General features: G+C 39.2%; 1 protein-coding gene across 2 annotated transcripts in view; it reads left to right on the top strand.

Moving 5' to 3' along the window:
• Positions 1–20,494, top strand: part of CTNNA2 (catenin (cadherin-associated protein), alpha 2) — a 1,155,525-nt gene that overhangs the window by 245,738 nt on the left and 889,293 nt on the right. For both annotated transcript variants that reach the window (XM_005884743.2, XM_005884742.2), the window contains exon 3: positions 5,612–5,807. In XM_005884743.2, the coding sequence (XP_005884805.1) occupies positions 5,612–5,807 (196 nt within the window). The remainder of the gene's footprint in view (positions 1–5,611; positions 5,808–20,494) is intronic.

Below are 20,494 nucleotides of genomic sequence, written 5' to 3'. Positions count from 1 at the left end.
GGGTACAGCTCCTGCATTGAGCATCTTCCCCCTGGTGGTCAGTGTGTGTCATAGTGACCAGTCATTCCCAGTCATTCTGCTGTTAGGGTCAGTTTGCATATTACCCTTTTATTATATAGGATTCTGTGTGATGAGTACAAAAGGCCCTACTCCAGTCCTACCTGAACAGAAGCACTGTAAGATGTGGAAATTTGCCTTCTAGGAGGCACTAGGTGGTTCTTAAGCATGATAAAATCTGATGATCGCTGTCCTAGAATTCAGAGCTTCTGAAATTATAATGTGCATACAAATTATCTAGGAATCTTGTGTAAAATGCAGATTCTTTTTTAGTAGGTCTAGAGTGGGGCCTGGGAGTCTATATTTCTAAAAAGCCCCAGGTGACAATGATGTCTCCAGAACTCACTTTTGACTGACTGCTATATGGGTGATGTTTAGACCAATGATACCATTGCTGGCTCTGGGCAGATGTGACAGAGCTGCCAAGACAAAGTTCCCCATTGCCCTCACTACTGTTTATTGCTTTGGAAAAAATATGTATTCTATGCCTATTGATGTCCCGGAAGCAGAGCACTGATCAAGTAGAAAAGTCATGGTCAGATAAATTTTTTTATAATAACACACATTGCAAGAAAAATAAAAGAATGAAATTGTATCGGACACTGTCTTACTACTTTTGTGCCAGAATGACATTAACTGATGAGCAGTCTACACCAGCCTGTGTCTCACAGGTTTATATTCAGATCACCCCATTTACATAGGAAAACAAAGTGCCTATCCTCTGGCTATTGCTGAGGTCTTTCATTGGCCAAGGTTCGTAGGGCCCATCATTATGAACCTCTGGTCCAGTCCCTTGACCACTTATACTCTTATCTATGAGCTCTATGACTTCTCTTTTTTGATGAGATGGAGACACATTGAAGAAATATTTGAAGTGGAGCTAGAAAGAAGTCAAGTATCCTTTTAAGCTGAGGTTGAGGAGCCTACAGAGGGGGATTTTCAAGATTAGAAGAGGAGTTGGCATAGCTAGTGAAACCCAGTTCTGGAGGATGTGATCAGAAGATTAGTTAAAGGGGTAGTGGTATCAGAATGCCTTTCCTGGCATAGGAGGGAGCAAGATACAAATGGGTACAGAGAAAAGTAAGTTTGATGGTAGATAATGTCCTTTTGTGGCTACAAGGCTTTGGAGAAGGAAGTTTATTACTAAGAGAATTAGCTAGGAGATATTTGTAGGAGGAAGGATAATTGAGTGAATGGCACTAAATGTGGGAGAGTGTTACGATAAGATCAAACTAATTTGATCTTGACAACTTATTAAGTACCTTAGTGAGATATCAGTTTAAGAAGGCTCTGTTATAGGAGGTGTGGGGGTAAAAGCAAAATTTAGTGGGTTGAGAAATGAATGGAAAAAGAAAATGGACTTTAATATAGGCTTTTCTTTTAAAAAAATTGGCAGTGACTAATAAAATCTAAAATCCTTTGCTTGGATAGTACCAAACCCTATATATACTATGTTTTTTCAGAGAATTTCAAAGTTTTGTTCTACCACATCTATCTAACCTTACTTCCTATAGCTTTCATATACAGCCTTCTTTTCAAGTAGGACTGGTCTCCTTACTGGCTTGGAAAACATCATGTCCATTTCAATGTTATTACCCCTTGTCTCTTTTGCTGGAACTTCTTCCTTTCTTTCTTTTTGTCCTACTGCACAAAAGGTGTGCTCCAAAATTGTTAGAGTGGAAAGGAGTGTGTGTGGCTCTTGAATGACTCAGGCCTTGATTGAAAGTTGGTGTGGGGATTAGAAAGAGAGCCTGCTTGTGAAAGGAAGAGGCATAGCATCCAAGCAGGAATTTCAACAGGATAGCAATACGTTAAAAGGCTACTAACAAAGTTAAGATAAACACTTAAAAATCTTTACGTACCATCTACCTAAGACCTAGTGTTAGTCTGAATGTCTAACCTTACACAAAGATACCTGTAGCCTCTAGAGGTCATTGGTATGGCTCTTTATTATTTAAATTGTTTTCTATATTCCTCCTTAAATTTGTTTGATCACTTTCTGCATAGAATATTCTATATTTTGTGTTATGTTTATCTCTGATAATATCAATGGATGGTTATTGTGAGTATGATATTGAAAACTATATTTTTCATTGGTTACTGCTGTTCTATTAGATTTTTCTTGTTTATCTAGTATTTAGCCACCTCATTCTTCTTTTTATAGTAGTTCAAATTGTTTAACTTTTAATTTTTTTATATCTTCTTGCTAGAATCATATTCTCTATAAGTAATGAAATTATATAGTGCCTGCCTTTGTAATATTTATGTTTTCTTTCTCTTTGTTACATATAAAAAGTCCTCCTTTATTCAAGGGGTATATGTTCCAAACCCCCAGTGGATAGCACCAAACCCTATATAGACTATGTTTTTTCCTATGCAGATATACCTGTGATAAAGTTTAATATAAATTAGTCACAATAAGAGATTAATGTCTATAGCTATAATAAAATAGAATAATTTATGTGAATGTGCATTGAGTAAAATAAGGATTACTTGAACACAAGCACTGCCATATCATTGATCTGATAAACCCAGAGGGCTACTCAGGGACCAGAGGGTGGGGAGCATATACGGTGTTGATACGCTGGACAGAGGGATGGCTCACATCCCTGCAGCACAGAACAGGGCAGCTGGGATTTCATCATGCTACTAGAAAGACATTCATTTAACCTGATGAATTGTTTATTTCTGGAATTTCCCATTTAATATTTTTGGACTTGTTGACCGTGGATAACTGAAACCATGGAAAGCAAAACCTCCGATGGGAGAGGCAGGGCTACTGCAAGTTGTTGACTTTGTCTTCCAACAAAACACTGACAAGCAATGAGGAGAGTCCACAGGTATTTCTTTATCCTAAACCAGTCGTTCTCAACCTGTGGGTCGCGATCCCTTTGGCGGTCGAACCACCCTTTCAAAGGGGTCGTCTAAGACCATCCTGCATATCAGATATTTACACTACGATTCATAACAGTAGCAACATTACAGTTATGAAGTAGCAACGAAAATAATTTTATGATTGAGTCACAACACGAGGAACTGTATTTAAAGGGCCAGAAGGTTGAGAACCACTGTCCTAAACTAATTAGGGCATGAACATTTATGGAGCCCCATCATTTCCCTTTATTTCCCTTCCATACATCATATTCTTCCATCCATGAGTAAATGAAAGCTTTTACTAGAAGAAGATTGAATTGATTTGTTTCATTTGAAAGTAATCACATTTTTCTGAGCAACTGCCTGTTAATGTTTTATGTTTGTTTATTTTTCCATGTAACTGACATTGTACATTGACTTGTTATTATGTGCATTACCTAAACAGTGCTTAGTACAGTAAAGTAACATGAGGTAACAGAAGAATTGAATTCCGTTTGCCTTTACAAAAATGAACTCATGGTACAGTCATTAAGTATTTTCGTAGATTTGCTATCAGCTTCTACTCCTTAAAATGGTCAACATGGCTACAGTTAACAACTCCCTCCCCAATTTATATTTTTTTCTAATTTGAGAAGACTAAAAAAGTAGATCCCCAAACTTCTTAGAACTAAGTATAAAATGAGCATAAATCAGTTATAAGTGAGAATGGGAATATTTTCTAATGCACAGTATGATGAATGTAGACAACAGCTGTATACACTAATTATGGAATGTGATAGAGGTGCTAAACATCACTACAGCAGCAACTGTATTACAATACATAAATATAACAAATTAACACACTGTACACATTAAATTTAGATGGTGTTATATCTCAAAAATATTCAATATAAAGAAAACTATTTAAAAACTCTATTTAAGAAAAGAGTGTTGAGCTGTTTGCTGTGCTTCCTCAGAGGGCTTATGCTTCCAGGTGTTGGCAGTTTGGGTAGTTGAAGCTCCTGGGAGAGTGCTGTGTGCCTGTGTTAGAGTAAACCCTCACTGCTGAGAACAGTCCTGCACCCCAGAAAAGCGACTTTTCCACAGGCTGCCTTTCTTCTGATGGTTTCCTCTTTATGGGTGAGACTGAAAAGTCTATAAAGTGTTACTTACTGGCTGCATATGCATTTGACAGCTCACTGCCATTATCTGACACTCCTATTCGCAGTGACCTTACAGTTCTTTTTGTGTGTGTAGTAATTGTACTTAAATGTCCTTATAGAGTCCTTCAATTCACTGCATCTAATTAGCAATCAAAAGAAAGCTGACTAGGAAGACTCCAGACTCTGTATCAACCACTTAAGTATTGGTTCTACCTGTATTCATCATCTTAGTTCACATTTATTCACTATGTTTCTTCCTCTGATGTGATCTCATGCCCCATAAATTGACTAGACATTAATTGTGATTTTGGCTAATAATCACTTGGCTTGCTCTTGGATTTGGAGTAACCGCAGAAACTACAACATTTAGAACTTTTCTATGGACTAGCTTTTTTGATAACCTCCAATAAAATCTGTCTGCTAAGCAGGACAAATGTCAAGGAAAATCAACCACGTGCTTATAAAACTGATAAAAAAATGCAGGGGGAATGGTGACTAGCAACTTTTGCTGAATAGAATGAGGAACCATTGCATTCACTTTCCTCCCGAACTTCTCCATGGGAGAGAATAAAGGTCCGGAATTCTACAGGAGATAACTTGATTAAACGATATTAAAGGCTTTGTTAGCAAATTAAATAGCTCTAGATATAGTACTGAAAGGAGTTTGGCAGTTGAAATATGTTTCCAGATTATGATTCTTAGAAGAGGAGTGATAATGCAAATCTGATTTCAATTCTGACAATTTTAGCTCTAGAACCAAATGTTGAGATGGAATCATTCAATCCCCTCAGATTAAATTTACCATTTTGTTTTTAAAAGATGAGATTAGCAATAGAAATAATCTTCAGGCATATCTCAGAGGTGGGGGCAAGGGTAGGAACTGGAAGAGATTAGTCAAAGAACATACTAGTACATGATTATATGTGTAGCCCATGGACACAGACAACAATGTGGTGAAGGCTTGGGGGTGGGGGAGGCTGGGTGGAAGGGGCAAAGGTGGGGGGAGTTGGGGGACATCTTTAATACTGTCAACAATAAAAAAAGGAAAAGAGAGGATCCTCAGAAGTCCTTGATAGGTGACACATAAGTGCTGGTATTGATGGCCCAGTGTTTATTAACTGCTCATTCACCTCTGCCCTGCCTTTCCGCCCAGGCCTGGGTATTGGTTCTCCCAAGTCAGTGATCAGAGGCAATTCCAGGTTTTGTTTTATTTTCTTTCCTCCCTGAAGCTGGTTACTCCAACAAAAACACTATTTGTCAATCTGTGAAAGCACAACCTCCAGGGAACTGGAAACTTTGAGAACTTTGAGCTATTGGCAAGTCTCTTCCTACTTAACTCACATAGTGTCATTTTTCTGCTTGAAATAAAGGACTGTTTATTTATGTGTTAATCCATATAACTCCACATTTTCCTTCAGTTGAAGCTATGGAATATGCCTTCTCAATCTAATCATCAGAGGATATTTTACAGTGATGAGGCGATGTTATTTCTAGACAGTTTTGCAGAGGCCTCTTACAGCTTTTCTTTTGTATTTAAGGTGACGACCCTTGTGAACACCAGCAACAAAGGCCCATCAGGTAAAAAGAAAGGGAGGTCAAAGAAAGCCCATGTCCTGGCTGCATCTGTAGAGCAAGCCACTCAGAACTTCCTGGAAAAGGGGGAACAGATCGCTAAGGAGAGTCAGGACCTCAAAGAAGAACTGATCGCTGCTGTGGAAGATGTGCGCAAGCAAGGTAGGCAGGAGAATGCTGTTCAAGAGGGGTGTGCGTGAATGTGTAAACCACGGAGTGTTCTCTAGAATCAATGCATATTTGTTCAAAGGAGTCGTCTTATTTTTCCCCTCTCTATCTGCACTTGTCTTTTTAAACATTTGGTAGGATTAGGTCCATAGAGGTGTTTTTGCCGTGGCAGAATAGCGCAGGTACACTCCTAAGCTGCTGTGGCTTCAAAGTCTTCAGTTGTTTTCTCTCAATAGATGAAAACAAACTCTGTGTCAGCTCAGTCTTTTTTTTTTAAATATTTTTTATTGATTTCAGAGAGGAAGGGAAAGAGAGAGAGAGATAGAAACCTCAATGATGAGAGAGAATCACTGATCGGCTGCCTCCTGCACTCTCCACACCGGGGACCAAGCCTGCTACTGGGGCATGTGTCCAGACCAGGAATTGAACCTTGACCTCCTGGTTCATCTCTCAACTACTGAGCCAAGCCTCTGGGATCAGCTCAGTCTTTAGGGAGAAAAGGATAAGGAGACCTCATGCTGATAGAGTCAACAAACGCCAGGATTATAAGGATGAAGGGAGGAAAGGAATAAAGTCCTGTAATAAATTATTGTTGCTTGTATGACTCCAAAATTGCTATTTTCAGGTCACAGCTTTCCTCAAAAATGTAGCTAGTTGGTTATCGATGGATTGATCAATTACATAGCTAACTAGTTAGCTAAAATGCTATTTATTCACCATGTTAAAAAGTTTTGGGGTGTTATAAGATACACAAAATAAACTGTATGGCTTACCTGTTTTTAAGTGTCCACTTCAGTAGTGTAAATTATAGTCCCATTGTTGAGTAATCAATCCCCAGAACGTTTTCATCTTGCAGCACTGAAACTCTATCCCTATTAAGCAAAACTCTCCCTTGCCCTCTCCCCCTAACTCCTGGCAACCACTGGTCCCTAGGCTACTTTCTCAAAGCATTTATCTATGTGGCATCTTTAGTTGAGAATTCTAAGGCATCATGAAATCAAAACAGAAATCACCTCCCTAGCTTGGCCTCTCTCCTGCATTGTTTACCGTGGTGAATGCCACACCTATGTACCCAGTGGCACATTGCAGAAATCTTGGTGTTATACTTGTCATTTCTCTCTCTTTCCAAATACAATCAGTTATGAAGTCTCATAGATTTTAACTACTAAATACCTCTTAAATGGATCAATTCCTGTTTTTGTTCATCAAAAGGACTATGTTTTAGCTGCCTCGGGGCCTTTATACATGCTGTTTCCTTTCACACAGTTGAAGGCGACTCATTCTGCATATCTCAGCTCAAAGTACACCTTCCCAGGGAACCCTTTCCGGCATGGCTCTTTACATGGTCAATTCCACAGGATAGTTTAATAATTGTGGGCTAACTTTACTGATAACTTTCTTCTTTGCCAAAGTATAGATTAGTAAATATAGAGACCATACCATGTGTCTTTTACTGGTCAATGGTTTGCAATGCTTAATAATCATAAAACTTCAATAAATATTTGTTGAATGAATAAAAGTATAGATGAATGAAAGTGATTTTCCCTTCCTTCTTATAAACCTACCAATTTTAAAATTCAAAACTGGATAGTTCATCCCTGGAAATACTAACCCTCCTTCCAAACCATCAATGACCTTCTCTGCATGTGGCCACCTTATTTCCCCTAGAAGTTAATTTCATTTATATTACACTAATGTAAATGTTACTTAATTTGAAATGTTAAAATTTGCATATTTTATCCAGGGCGGATGGAGTATATTTGTGCATATGTTTTTCAGCAATGTGTAACCTTACAAGTTTTCAAGTGCTATTCAAAACTGGTATTCCTTCTGAATTACAGATGGATACCTGTTTGTTTTAATGAATCTGTAGCCTTCATAACGTTTTTCCTTTCTTTTTTGGGGGAAGGGGGCATCGTGTGTGGACTGACATAAGAAATTGCACACATTAGAAGTGTATAGTTTGATAAGTTTTGACACATGTGTACACAGTGAAACCATCCCACACTCAAGAGAGTGGACTTTCACCCTTGCTGGCATGGCTCAGTGGTTGGAGCTTCAGACTGCGCACCAGAGAGTCGCAGGTTAGATTCCAGTCAAGGGCATGTACCTGCGTTGCAGATTCATTCCCTGGCTCCCAGTTGAGCATATGCAGGAGCATGTGTAGGAGGCAACCAATAGATTTGTCTCTTCATATTGATGTTACTTTCTCTCTCTCTCTCTCTCTCTCTCTCTCTCTCTCTTTCTCTCTCCTCCCTGCTTTCCCTTCCCTTTCTCTCTCTCTCTCTCTCTCTCTCTCTCTCTTCCCTGCTTCCCCTTCCCTATCACTCCCTCTAAAAATCAATGGGAAAAAATTATAATTTAGTAACTAACTTGTACTCCATATGGCAATAGCGCTCCTCCATATTAATGAGTAATCCGGGCTCTCAGGGTGATGGAGAGCTGAATCAGCATCCACTAGTCTCCCAGAAGGGGGTTGCATAGCTCAGTGTGGCGTAGAGTTGATAGTAGTTGTAAGTGATCCTGGAAACCTACACCTGGATAGTTGTGCAGCCAGTGAACCATCCGTAGAAAAGCTCCTAAATAGGAATGCAAAGGGAATTATTCCAGTCAGGTCTTAATGTTGAAATGCTGGGCCAAGGAAAGCTTGGGATGGGGAATGCCAAAACTTTTTTAATGTTTACCAGCAAGATGTTTCTGGGTTGAAAATGCACTCTGAATTAGGGACTAAACTAGAGGTTCTCAGACTTTAGTGCGTATTAGACTCACCTGGGAAGTGTTTCAACTGCTTCCTGTCCAGGCCTCAACCTTTATCATTTAGGTCAGAAACTCTGGGGTGGGACCCAGCCATCAAGGTTTTAAAAGCTCTCTGGGTGACTCCATTTTACAGGAAATTTAAGAAGAAATGGACTAATCCACTCCCTGCCTATCAGTCTCACTTGGATGACTTATCAATCCATGTTGGCCAACTAGTATTTCACATTAGGAAACTGATAGCAGGTAGTGTGTGTGCTTGTAGGCTACTTAGGAACAAACAAGTATTTATGTAGGATACTTATGTAGGAGAAACAACTTGATATTCTGTATTAAGATGATATTCTGTAATGCTAGATGTTGTCTTATGATGCCTGATATTCTGTGGGCACTCAGAGAACATGTGTTACCTATATACTAGGGAGCCAAGTCTATAGCGAAGTTTAAAATTCAAGTTGTTGGAAAAGAAAGACATACAGCTGGAATTAGCACAAAGGAAGTAATGTTTAAGTGGCACATTGATTAAAAATTTGTGAAGGATAGTGGGGTATGCATTTCAGGTTTAAGCAACCTGATTTTTAAATTAAAGAGATAAGGATGACATTGATAATTGGGGAACGGCTAGAGAAGCCCTGATTTAGTGAGAAGTTTCATATTCAAACATGGTTATTAATATGGTAAGATGATCGAAGGGACCATATTGGAAAAAGTTCAGAACAAGAATAGGAAGGAAGGAAGGAAGGAAGGAAGGAAGGAAGAGGAAGGAAGGAAGGAAGGAAGGAAGGAAGGAAGCTGGTTGGCTTCCATCCATTACAGTAATATTTTAAAAAGATTAATTTGGCAACTTCATTGAAAGTTGACCAATTCAGAGAAAGGTTGGACTCAGACATTGTTTGGGTGTTATTTTAATATTTCAGAGAAAAAAACAGAACAAAATACTTCGAAGATCTAGGATTAGGGTAGTGGCAATGGGAACAGAAATAAGAAACTCGATATTGCAGGCACTGCAGAAAGGAATAAAAGAAGTGCCACTTGTTGAAGGGAAGAGGCTAGTCAACCTTTATTGTGTGATTTTGGTCCTGGACAACGTAATTGGGGTATTTTAAGAGGTGACAGGGGTGGGAAGAGAGGATCAGCTTGATTTTAAACATTGATGAATGAGGGGAACTGCCTAGTAGGTGGTTAAAGCTAGGGGATAGAACTTTGGGAAAACAGGAATTTGGAAGTCTCTGTAGTTGATAAATGAAGCTTTCAGAGACAGCTTTCTTTGAGTACTTGCCAATAAAGAGAGAGAGAAGAATAGAGGGATGTGGCTTTTGTTTTTGGAGGAAAGACCAAAAAAGATGAGAAGGTAGAATAGAAATTAATTAGATCGGGAAGACATAGCCTGAAATGTGACCAGAGAGCCAAGCGTACCGAGTGCTGAAATTCAAGGGAATATGTGTAAAGGAGACGGTGATCAATCTAGACTCTAGAATGTGTTGTAATTATGTCAAATTCTTCTGAGAGCATGGGGGATGAATAATGAGAAAACGCCTTGGATTTTGCTAGGAAAGTGTCATTAATTATATTTAAAAGGTACATTTTCAGAAAGCTGCAGAGACAATAGCTACATAGAAAGAAGGTAGATGCTGAAAGAACAGAGTAGATGGTGACAGATAGGATGCACACAGTAGAAGGAACCGTACCCTTCTTTGGTCATTACTGCACTATATACTGCAAGTATTTCTGTTGCCCCTGCAGATGGTGGGATTCAAATGAGGAACCGCGTGTTATAATTATTTTGTGTATCACTGAAGCCCAGTTCAATGGCTGGCATAGTGAGCAGCACTCAATACATGACTCAGAAGATTGTCACAGATGGGAGGAGAGAAATAGAAGAGTAATAAGTGAAACGTTAAGGACAAGCAAAGCATATGATTGCTTGCTTGCTTGCTTGCTTGCTTACTTATTTTGTTAACTCAAACGGAACTATAGAAGAGTAATAAGTGAAACGTTAAGGACAAGCAAAGCGTATGATTGTTTGCTTGCTTGCTTGCTTACTTATTTTGTTCAACTCAAATGGAACTACCAGAGCATAGATCAAGGGAGGGAGCCACTGCAGAGAGCAATTGTAGATACAGCGGGAGAAAGCTCAGGTAGGTGGCATGAGGTGATGTAGGCAGATGGGACATATTTTATCCAGAAAACTGGTAGGGAGGAAAGATTACCCAACGGTGGGTTTATAGAAAACACGCTAACCACAGCAGATTGGATGGAATTTTCTCAATTATTTTGAACAAAAGAGGAGGTTGTTTTAATGGACCAAGGAATATCTGATATTTGACCACTATTGCAATTTATTTTTATGTTTTCTTGTCTGGTATTGGCATCTGTGTGTGTCTCACATATATTTCTAAAGCACTTTATTTATTGAATACTACTGACTGTTATGCCTTCCTTGGGTGCAGCTAAAAAAAGGCAATTTATAACAGGCTTTATTGTCCAAGAATTTTTTATTTAATTGGTTTATTTGGTGTGTAACAGTGTCTGCCAGCAGTGGGATGCTCACATACTGTCTTTATGAATCTTCTGAGATTGAAAGTGGATCCAAAAGCTGTCCTTTGAAAGATAGGCACTGTTCTTCGTGTTTATCCAATTAGCAGATTCATTTAATGATGTAAGAGGATGCAACAGCATTTGGTTTTATGCCATCTCATTCTGTACTATAGGTCCCACGTCCTATTTCTGAAGCCATGGAACAGTTGCTGGGGTTTCCTATCTTCAGTCACCAACCTTCTCTGATTGCCCACTCTCCATCTGGTACATAGTGTTTAATTGTTTAGTCGTAATAGTGTTTCATCAAAACAGTTAAGACATGGCCCAGCTACCGAGATGTGCCAGTCCAGGATGTAGACAGAGAGGTACATGGGCCTAACCCTACTTTCAGAGGAATCTCATGGAGCAAAGTGACAAGGAAGGACAGATAAATGAGGTAGCTTCTTGGTGGAACCATTTCCCAATCAAAGATCTGGTCAAACCATTCACTGCTCCTGTAGACTTTTCTTTGTTTTGATACAATCTCACATGTGGAGTGAAATAATGATATCAGCTAGTTCTATTATTGTTATCTCTTTACGCAATCACTATGTATTGAGTAACTGAGGACCAGTGGGCAGAGACAGACAGAACAGGACTGAGAATAAATAGAGGGAGAGAGAAGTGTTCTCACATCTCTGATAAGAGATTAAACCTATGCCTCCTGATGACCCGGTGGCCTCCTCCCTCCCCGCCCACTTTAGTGGTGGGAGGTGGTGTTGGTGGAATGAGCTGCTCCAACAGGAACTCCAGTCAGTGTCAGTTGTGTGAACTCCCCAGCTGAGATCTGATCAGAGGCCATGTCCTGTCCAAGAAGCTTCTACTGTCACAGTCCCGCATCCCTCTTAGAGCTCCACAGAGGGAGGAGGAGGGGAGAGCCCTCTCTCCTGCAGCACTTCCCACAGGGGAAAGCCTCTCTAAGGAGGAGCGGTGAGGGTGCTGAAAGGATTCCCCTGCTCCTCTGCTTGTCCTGTTTCTCAAGTATCCCCTACGTTATGCCTCCACTCTTCCCATCCTGAATGCTTGCGCCTCCTAGAGATACTGGACCTCCTTTTCTGTGCTGTGCTGCGGACTGACTGCCCTTGTACGGATGATATGTAACTGTATTTTGAGGTGGAGTCCTATTGGTTGTGGGGTGAGGTTTCACTCCTCTTTGGTGAGCAGGTCCCCACTGAAGGGGCGCACATTCAGGGAAGAACATTCTAGGACAGAAAAGGAGGACTTGGGAGGCAATCCTAGGTTAAGAGGGAAAGGAGAACTCATATTTCTCTATGGGTCTCCCTTCTTTGAGCCTGGACTTTGCTGAGTCTACCTCTTTGGTGAGCAGGTCCCCACTGAAGGGGCGCACATTCAGGGAAGAACATTCTAGGACAGAAAAGGAGGACTTGGGAGGCAATCCTAGGTTACAGAGGGAAAGAGAACTCATATTTCTCTATGGGTCTCCCTTCTTTGAGCCTGGACTTTGCTGAGTCTAGACCCATTCGTTTTTAATAATATTTTTAAGTAATTTAATAAAGTGCACATTTATTAGTTCAAGCAAGGACAGACCTTAAAGTTAGACGGCGAGGGTCTCAGAGTACAGCTGAGCCATGGACCTGGTGATGCCTTGCTCTGTCCACACGCTGCTGCTCACTGTCCCTCCCATGGTTCCTCCTGCCCTTCCTTATAGAGGCTTTTTTCCAAGCGTTTCTCAGAGCAGTTCGCAAACCACCTGGTTCAGAAACACCTGGGTGAGGATGGGAGATGTCCATAAAAATTCAAATTTCTGTGTTTAGCCTAAACCTAGATTCAGTATGGCGCGGTGACACTGGAATCTTTATTTCTAGAGAGTACCCCAAATAAATCTTATGCCTCCCAAGATTGAGAATCACTAATAGTCTGAGTTAATTTATATCTTTAGATTTATCATCTTGAGTTTGTCTTTTTTTCATTGGAGATGATTTTAACATCTGCAGTACTTTTAACTGTTGTATGTTTGACTAAATAAAATATTTGTATGCCAAAGTTTGAACTAGTTGAGGGCCCAGGAATACCATATGCCAGTGATTTTCAACCTTCTTCATCTACAGCACACCAAAAAAATCGATTACATTTTTTGCCGATCTGACAAAAAGAAATAGGTATAGTTTTGACTTGTTCACACTGGATGGCTATTGTTGTGTTGGCTATTGTCATTTTTTTATTTGACCATCCAAGGGACAAGAGGTCAGTGCTCCTGACTAAAGACTCATGTATTGCCTGTTTTAACAATTCTTGCAGCACAAAGGTTGGAATTCGCTGCCCTATGTCAACCTGGAGCCCTTTGTGTGGCCCTTGTTGCAACATGTTGGGAGATTATGGCAGATTATTCTTTCATCTGACCCCCTCTCTTTAATCTTTAAGCAAGAATCACAGTAGCTCCCATTTATTGGTGGCCACTTCATTTGTAAGACATTTTGCATATATTCTCTCAACATCATTCTGTTAGTCATTTGAAGAATGATTATCCATATTTTACATAAAACATTATTGATGCTGAAAAATGTTTATGTACATTAATTGGGTCATTCAGTATCTATTTATTGAGTATTTACTGTGCACAGGCACTATTTTGGGTGCCGGGAATATAGAATAAAGAAAACAGACATTCCCTAACTATAGGACTACTGTATTTTGAGTTGAGACAGGCAATTAATAAGTAAAAAATTAAGCAGAGTGATGATTTCAAGCTATAGAAGTGTGACTTAAAAGTGGGATGACCTCCCTGGCTGGGTGGCTCAGTTGGTTGGAGCATTGTCTCCAAAAGAAAGAAAAGAGGTTATGGGTCCCATTCCCAGTGAAGACACATATCTAGATTGTGGGTTCCATCTCTTTTCAGGGAACATTCGGGGGGCAGCCTATCAGTGTTTCTCTCTCACATTGATGTTTCTCTCTCCCCCTCTCTCTCAAATCAATAAATATATCCTCAGGTGAGTATTAAAAAAATGGGATGACCCTTTAAAGGCATGAGACATGAAAGAATAAATTGATGTAGAGCCTAATATTAAATTTTTTAAAAAAATTATTCTGTGAAAGAGTGCAGACAAGACATAGGCTTGGTGAAAATATTTCTGGTGAAAATTGCTTGTCTATAAAGAACTCTTAAAAAATCAACAATAATTAAAGGAACAAACAATTCACATATGGGCAAATACCTGGACAGACTTGTTTCCAAAGAAGATATACAGATGGCCAATAAGGATATGAGAAAAAGTTCAACATCATTTATCATTACGGAAATGGAAATTAAACAATGATATTTCACTATATGACTCCTGAAATCAATAAAATTCCTCATATTGACACTACCAAATGTTAGCAAGGATGTGGAATGACTGAAATCCTCATTCATTCAAATATAAAATGATACATCTGTTTTGAAAGACAGTTTGGCCCTCTTTAAATAAAACTAAACACTGAATTATCATATAATCCAGTAAACTTCATCCTATGTATTTATTGATGTCTACACAAAATTACCTAAAACCATTCCATTTATAAAATAAACTTTTTATTTTAGAATAATTTTAGATTTATAGAAAATTTGCAAAGATAGTACAGAAAGTTCTCAGTGTAGTCTATTATTAATACCTGACATTACTAATGTACACCTGTCACAATTAATGATCCAATATTAACACATTGTTAATAAAGGCAAGCATAATAGTAAAAAAAAACCACAACTTTCTGCTGATGTGTTTAGTAAAAATGGCAGAACAAACACTGCAGATGCTTAAATATTCATATTCTTCAACTGACTTGCAAAGAGTGGTAGATCGTACTTCTGTATGAATCCAATGAGAACTCTCTTTTAGAAGATTGCCAACTCGGGACCGTTTTCTTTGAAGTCCTTTATTGAGGTCCAGAGTTGTCAGCCGAAGTGAAACCATTCCTGCCTTTCACAGAAAAGATTTAAAGAGGTTTTCAAGGGTACATAAAACACAGGAAGAAAGAAAATAGAAATCCAAGAGAAGAAGAAAGGAAAGGAAGGCCAGAGACCAGAGAAGATCAGGAAAGTGGCTAATGCACATACACAGCCGGGCCAGGCCTGCTGTGCTGTGCTTACCCACCCGGGGAGGGCAGGGGGGCTGTGGCAGCAGCTTTGCCGTGGACCCGGGTTTAAATCTCATCTCTGTGATTGTCATGCTGCATGTGCTCTGGGACTTGAGCAGGCTATCTATTCCCTCTGCAGCAGTGTTTGCATGAGCTAAGTAGGGTACGCATGCATAGGATTTCAGGACTGCTGTGTAGAGGAGGCAACAGGATGTAAAGTGTTTGGCATGTAAAGCCTAGCATGCTGTAGGCTCTAAAGCAGTGGTTCTCAACCTTCTGGCCCAGTTCCTCATGTTGTGAGCCAACCATAAAATTATTTTCGTTGCTACTTCATAACTGTAATGTTGCTACTGTTATGAATTGTAATGTAAATATCTGATATGCAGGATGGTCTTAGGCGACCCCTGTGAAAGGGTCGTTCGACCGCCAAAGGGGTCGTGACCCACAGGTTGAGAACCGCCGCCCTAAAGCCTGGTGGCCTTTGCCTTTATTGTTATCATCGTTGCTGTTGTATTTGTTATATACAACTGGGCAACAAATTGGGATCATATGCTGTCTAACAGAGCAGTTAAAAATGTAAAGTTTTATAAAACTTGTTATCATGCCCAGCCGGCATGGCTCAGTGGTTGAGCGACAACCTGTGAACCAGGAGATCACAGTTCAATTCCGGGGTTGTAGGCTCAATCCCTAGTGTGGGGTGTGAGGAGACAGCCAATCAATGATTCTCTCATCATTGATGTTTCTATCTTTCTCTCCCACTCTGTTCCTCTCTGAAATCAATAAAACATATATTTAAAAAAAGACCTTTGCTATCAAAATATAAAATCTTTCAGGTAGATCACTACACCATCTCCATTTCATTTGAAATTCACTTTCTTTTGAAGGGAAATTCCTGAAATGAAACATCTGACCTCAACCATGCATAAAAGGAAATAGTCTACATTCCCACATAAAGATAAAGAAACCTGGTTAGCAAGCATTTCCTTCCTAATAGCTAAGCCTGTAATTCAATCAAAACTGCATTTGACATAAACATCTTGAATAACAACAGGATAAGATTGTGCAAGACGATGCTGATTTGTGGATGCATTCCTAATTAGGATACATGCCGGCAATTTGATGCGGCCCAGGCCTCCTTCATCAGCAGTGGCCCCCACGGAAACGGAGGCTGAGGCTTCTAGATGGGAAGCAGGCTTCTTTGGAGAACCAAATAAATGGGACGAGGCAAAAGCTTCTAAACCAAGTTGAATCTTGTTAAGCGCATGCTTATATAAGGTCCCAGAGGACCGGCCTTCTGGAGTGACATATAGGCAATGTAAAAGTCAGGTCTTCCAATACACTGTGGAGATGCCACCCCATCACTTCAAGGTTAAGCAGATGTCTTAACCATTGGAAGCGGAAAACAGAATTCCAGTTAAAATAGGGAAAAAAGGTCAGATAGGAAAGGCAAAGGATGAAGGACCTCTTTTTAATCCTGGGCTCAGTGCCTGATACTGTATATATATTCTTGTGTTCCCATGGATCAAAAAAAACAAAAAGGAAGCCCAGCCAGTGTGGCTCAGGGTTTGAGCATCAACCTGTGAATCAGGAGGTCATGGCTTGATTCCAGTCAGAGCACATGCCCAGATTGAGGACTTGACCCAGTAGGGGGCGTGCAGGAGGCAGCATATCAATGATTCTCTCTCATCATTGATGTTTCTATCTCTCTTTCCCTCTCCCTTCCTCTCTGAAATCAATAAATTATACTTTACACACACCCCCCAAAAAAAGTAAAAAGGAAAGTAGACCCTCCACTAGAGCTCTTGGCCCCTCCCCCTGTCGCCTTTTGGAGGATTGCACTTGAGTGTTCATCCCACTCTGGAAATATCAGTTTCTCCCTTTCTATTGGAGCAGTCCAAACAGCATGCAAACTCGATATGTGAAAACAAACAGAAAGCCTGCCCTAATTGCAAACCTCCTGCAGCAACTGCCTCACTTTTCCGCTCCTTTAAAACAGAATTTTTCAAGGAATAATTCACACTCACACTTTCAATTTTCTTCACAATCACTTTCCTTTTTATTGTGCAATATAATATATCAAGAACAACATGAGGAGTAATCAGAAAACCAGTATGCAGACCCCTCCCTTAATAAATAAAACATTCCCAATGCAGTGGAAGCTGCCTGCTTCCTCTTCAATGTCTGTATCTCCTTCCCTTCTTGCTTCCAGTGCCCAACCTGGGCTAGGGGTCCATAGTCCTGAATTTGGGTATAGGCATTTCTCATTCATTTTCACCAATATTTTATTACGAAAATCTTCACAGCAACTTTGAAACAGTTTCACAGGGAATTCCTGTATCTGCAAAACCACCACCCAAATCTACCATGAACATTTTGCTGTACTTGCTCTATCACAAGTCTGTTTTCCATGAGCTGAAAAATAAATTTCTACAGGTAAGTGGTCCCTTTTTCACCCACACCATTCTGGCTTTCAGCTGACCGCCCATGGAACCTGCCCTGGTCAGTCATTGGGGTTCGGTTGTTGGTCACATCCGGCCATGTCTCTCTCTACATTTTTGCTCACATGGAGTTGACAACCACCCATCACCCCTCAGCCACCCTCTTTTCTCACCTCTCTTGGCTTCAGCAATACCGCCTTTTTCTCCTTCCGCTTTCTGGTCCCACATCTTAGAATTCTAAATATTTGAATGTTCCAGGGCTTGGGCCTGGGCTTTATTTCTTCTTTATCAGTCATCTCACTCTATATGGAAAAGGTGCCAAAATGTTAACTTCTGGACCTTAGCTGTAGATAATTGTATGTAACATTGCCCTCACTCAAATCCTTTCAAACCTCCCTCATTGTTTTCCCCATTTAGAAATTGAATGAACAACCTGATTGCTTAAGTGAGTAGCATGAGAGTTACACATTACTTCTTTTCCCCCTTATTCCTCACATCCAAAGCTCTGATTTAATTTTAACATCACTACAAAATATACCCTAAATCCATTTTTTAAGGCACTATAGCTTAGCCATTAAGGACACAGGTTATGAAAGAAGACAACCTACATTTGAAATCTGACCCCACCCTTTACTAGCTGTGTGATGTGAGGTAAGTTACTTAATCTCCCACAGGCCTCACTTTCATCATCTGTAAAGTGAAATAATAATGGTACCTATCCACATAAATCAGTGACTAACACATAGTAATCATTATATAAATGCCAATTTAAAGCACTTGTTCAGAAAGCTCTTTCCTAACTTTTCCACAAAAAAAACTATATTTTTTTTGTTGCTATTGACCTCTAAGCCAACTAAAAGAGAAGCTAGGTAGTGTATATCAGTCAAGGTTCTCTGGAGAAAAAGAACCAATAGAATATCTATCTATCTATCTATCTATCTATCTATCTATCTATCTATCATCTAGATCAGTGATTCTCAACCTTCCTAATCTGTAATTTTGCTACTGTTATGAATCGTAATGTAAATATCTGATATGCAGGATGTATTTTCATTGTTACAAATTGAACATAATTAAAGTATAGTGATTAATCACAAAAACAATATGTAATTATATATGTGTTTTCCGATGGTCTTAGGCGACCCCTGTGAAAGGGTCGTTCGACCCCCAAAGGGGTCTCGACCCACAGGTTGAGAACCGCTGATCTAGATAGATATAGGCATAGAGATATATAGATATAGATAGAGATAGAGATATAGATAAAATACATTTATTTTAAGGAATTGTTCAGGAGATTCTGGGGCTAAGAATAGTCAGCTGGGAACTCAGACAGGAGTCAGTGCTGCTGCTTTGAAGCAGAATTTCTTCTCTGGCAATTCTCAGTTTTTGCTTTTAAGGCCTTTCACCTGATTGGTTGAGGCCCACCCATATTATTAATGGTAATCTCCTTTACCTAAAGTAAACTGATTATCAATTTTAACCACATCTACAAAGGCTTTGACAGCAGCACCTAGATAAGTGCTTGATCAAGTAAGTGGGTCATGTAGCCGAGCCAAGTAGACATTGCACTAGCTATCATGAGGGAACAGTTGATAAATGATAAATTTGCAACAATTACATGTGTAGATAAAAAATATATAGATATATATTTTTCCCTAAACCTCCATGTTGTGTAGTGTTTCTGAGCTTGCTTTCGGAAATAGGTTGCCACTCGGTGCTGAATTTCTCTTGGAAAAGCCTTAATCTACCAACTGGAGGCTGTGGTATAGATGCCAACGAGGGCGGTCCCCTGTGGTTTTGCATATGTGCTTCTGGGGGACAGTGGAGGTTCAGTTCTGCCAAAAGCCACTTGTGTGACCTGATGTAAACCAGCCATTCTGTGTCCGAATTCTTGTTTGTCAGGTAATGATTTCAGTCCCATCCAATCCATAACATTTTAAGCATTAGACAAATACCAGAATTAAATAATTTAAGAAAATATGAATCAGTTTTCAAATTGAATAAGTGAATATTTAATTAGTCTTAAAGGCATGATTTTTTCCTTTATGAAACAAGAAGATAAGCTGAAAAGCTAAATATTTTAAGGAAAGACTTAGATAATTTTTCTATTTTTGGTTCATATTTCTTATCATTTCAATGTGGATAATCAGAACAATTTAATCAACTGTGGGTATGATTTATTTGAAGTTATACTTTTAAAAAATACTTCTAATAATCAGAGGATAACTCAGATTTGTTGGTGCTATTAAGCCAAACTGGCCTTCTATTTTGAATTTCTAAAAATAATTATTGCTACTTAAGTTGATGTATTTTCGGTATTTATGTCATTTCTCTTTGTACCCTCTTTTTTTTACTTGAAGTGTAATTGGTATAAAATATCCTATTAGTTTCAGGTTCTCTTTGTGCTTTCATGGATGGAATGTAATTTGAGCTCAAGTAGGATTGCTTTTTTAAAGCATAAAAGTATTTAATAACATTGCCTCCGTAAAAGCCCTTAAAATGTGCACTGTATTTGAATGGGCTGCAGTTTGTTGCTTCTTATAATATATAATTGTTCACTGATGCAGATTCATATGGGAGTATTTAAGGGATGAAAGTTCAAAAATATTAAATATTTACATTCATTAGAATGATCTTTTAGTATAAGCAGAAAAGAAAAACTAATTGGTCTACATCCTTTTGTAGACTTTACGAACTTACTACTTTGGTAATTTCTTAAATGTCTCAACCAAAAATATTGACCTATTTCTCTGTGGGTTTCCATTGAAACAATAGTAGTCATCTAAAATATTACCTGATAAATTTAAAACACAATGTTTAAAATATAAATGTGACTATCAT

The sequence above is a fragment of the Myotis brandtii genome, unplaced genomic scaffold (assembly GCF_000412655.1).
Source record: "Myotis brandtii unplaced genomic scaffold, ASM41265v1 scaffold850, whole genome shotgun sequence".
Classification (NCBI taxonomy): Eukaryota; Metazoa; Chordata; class Mammalia; order Chiroptera; family Vespertilionidae; genus Myotis; species Myotis brandtii.
Note: the sequence above shows the minus strand (reverse complement) of the source record. Positions and strands in the feature narration are given on the sequence as shown.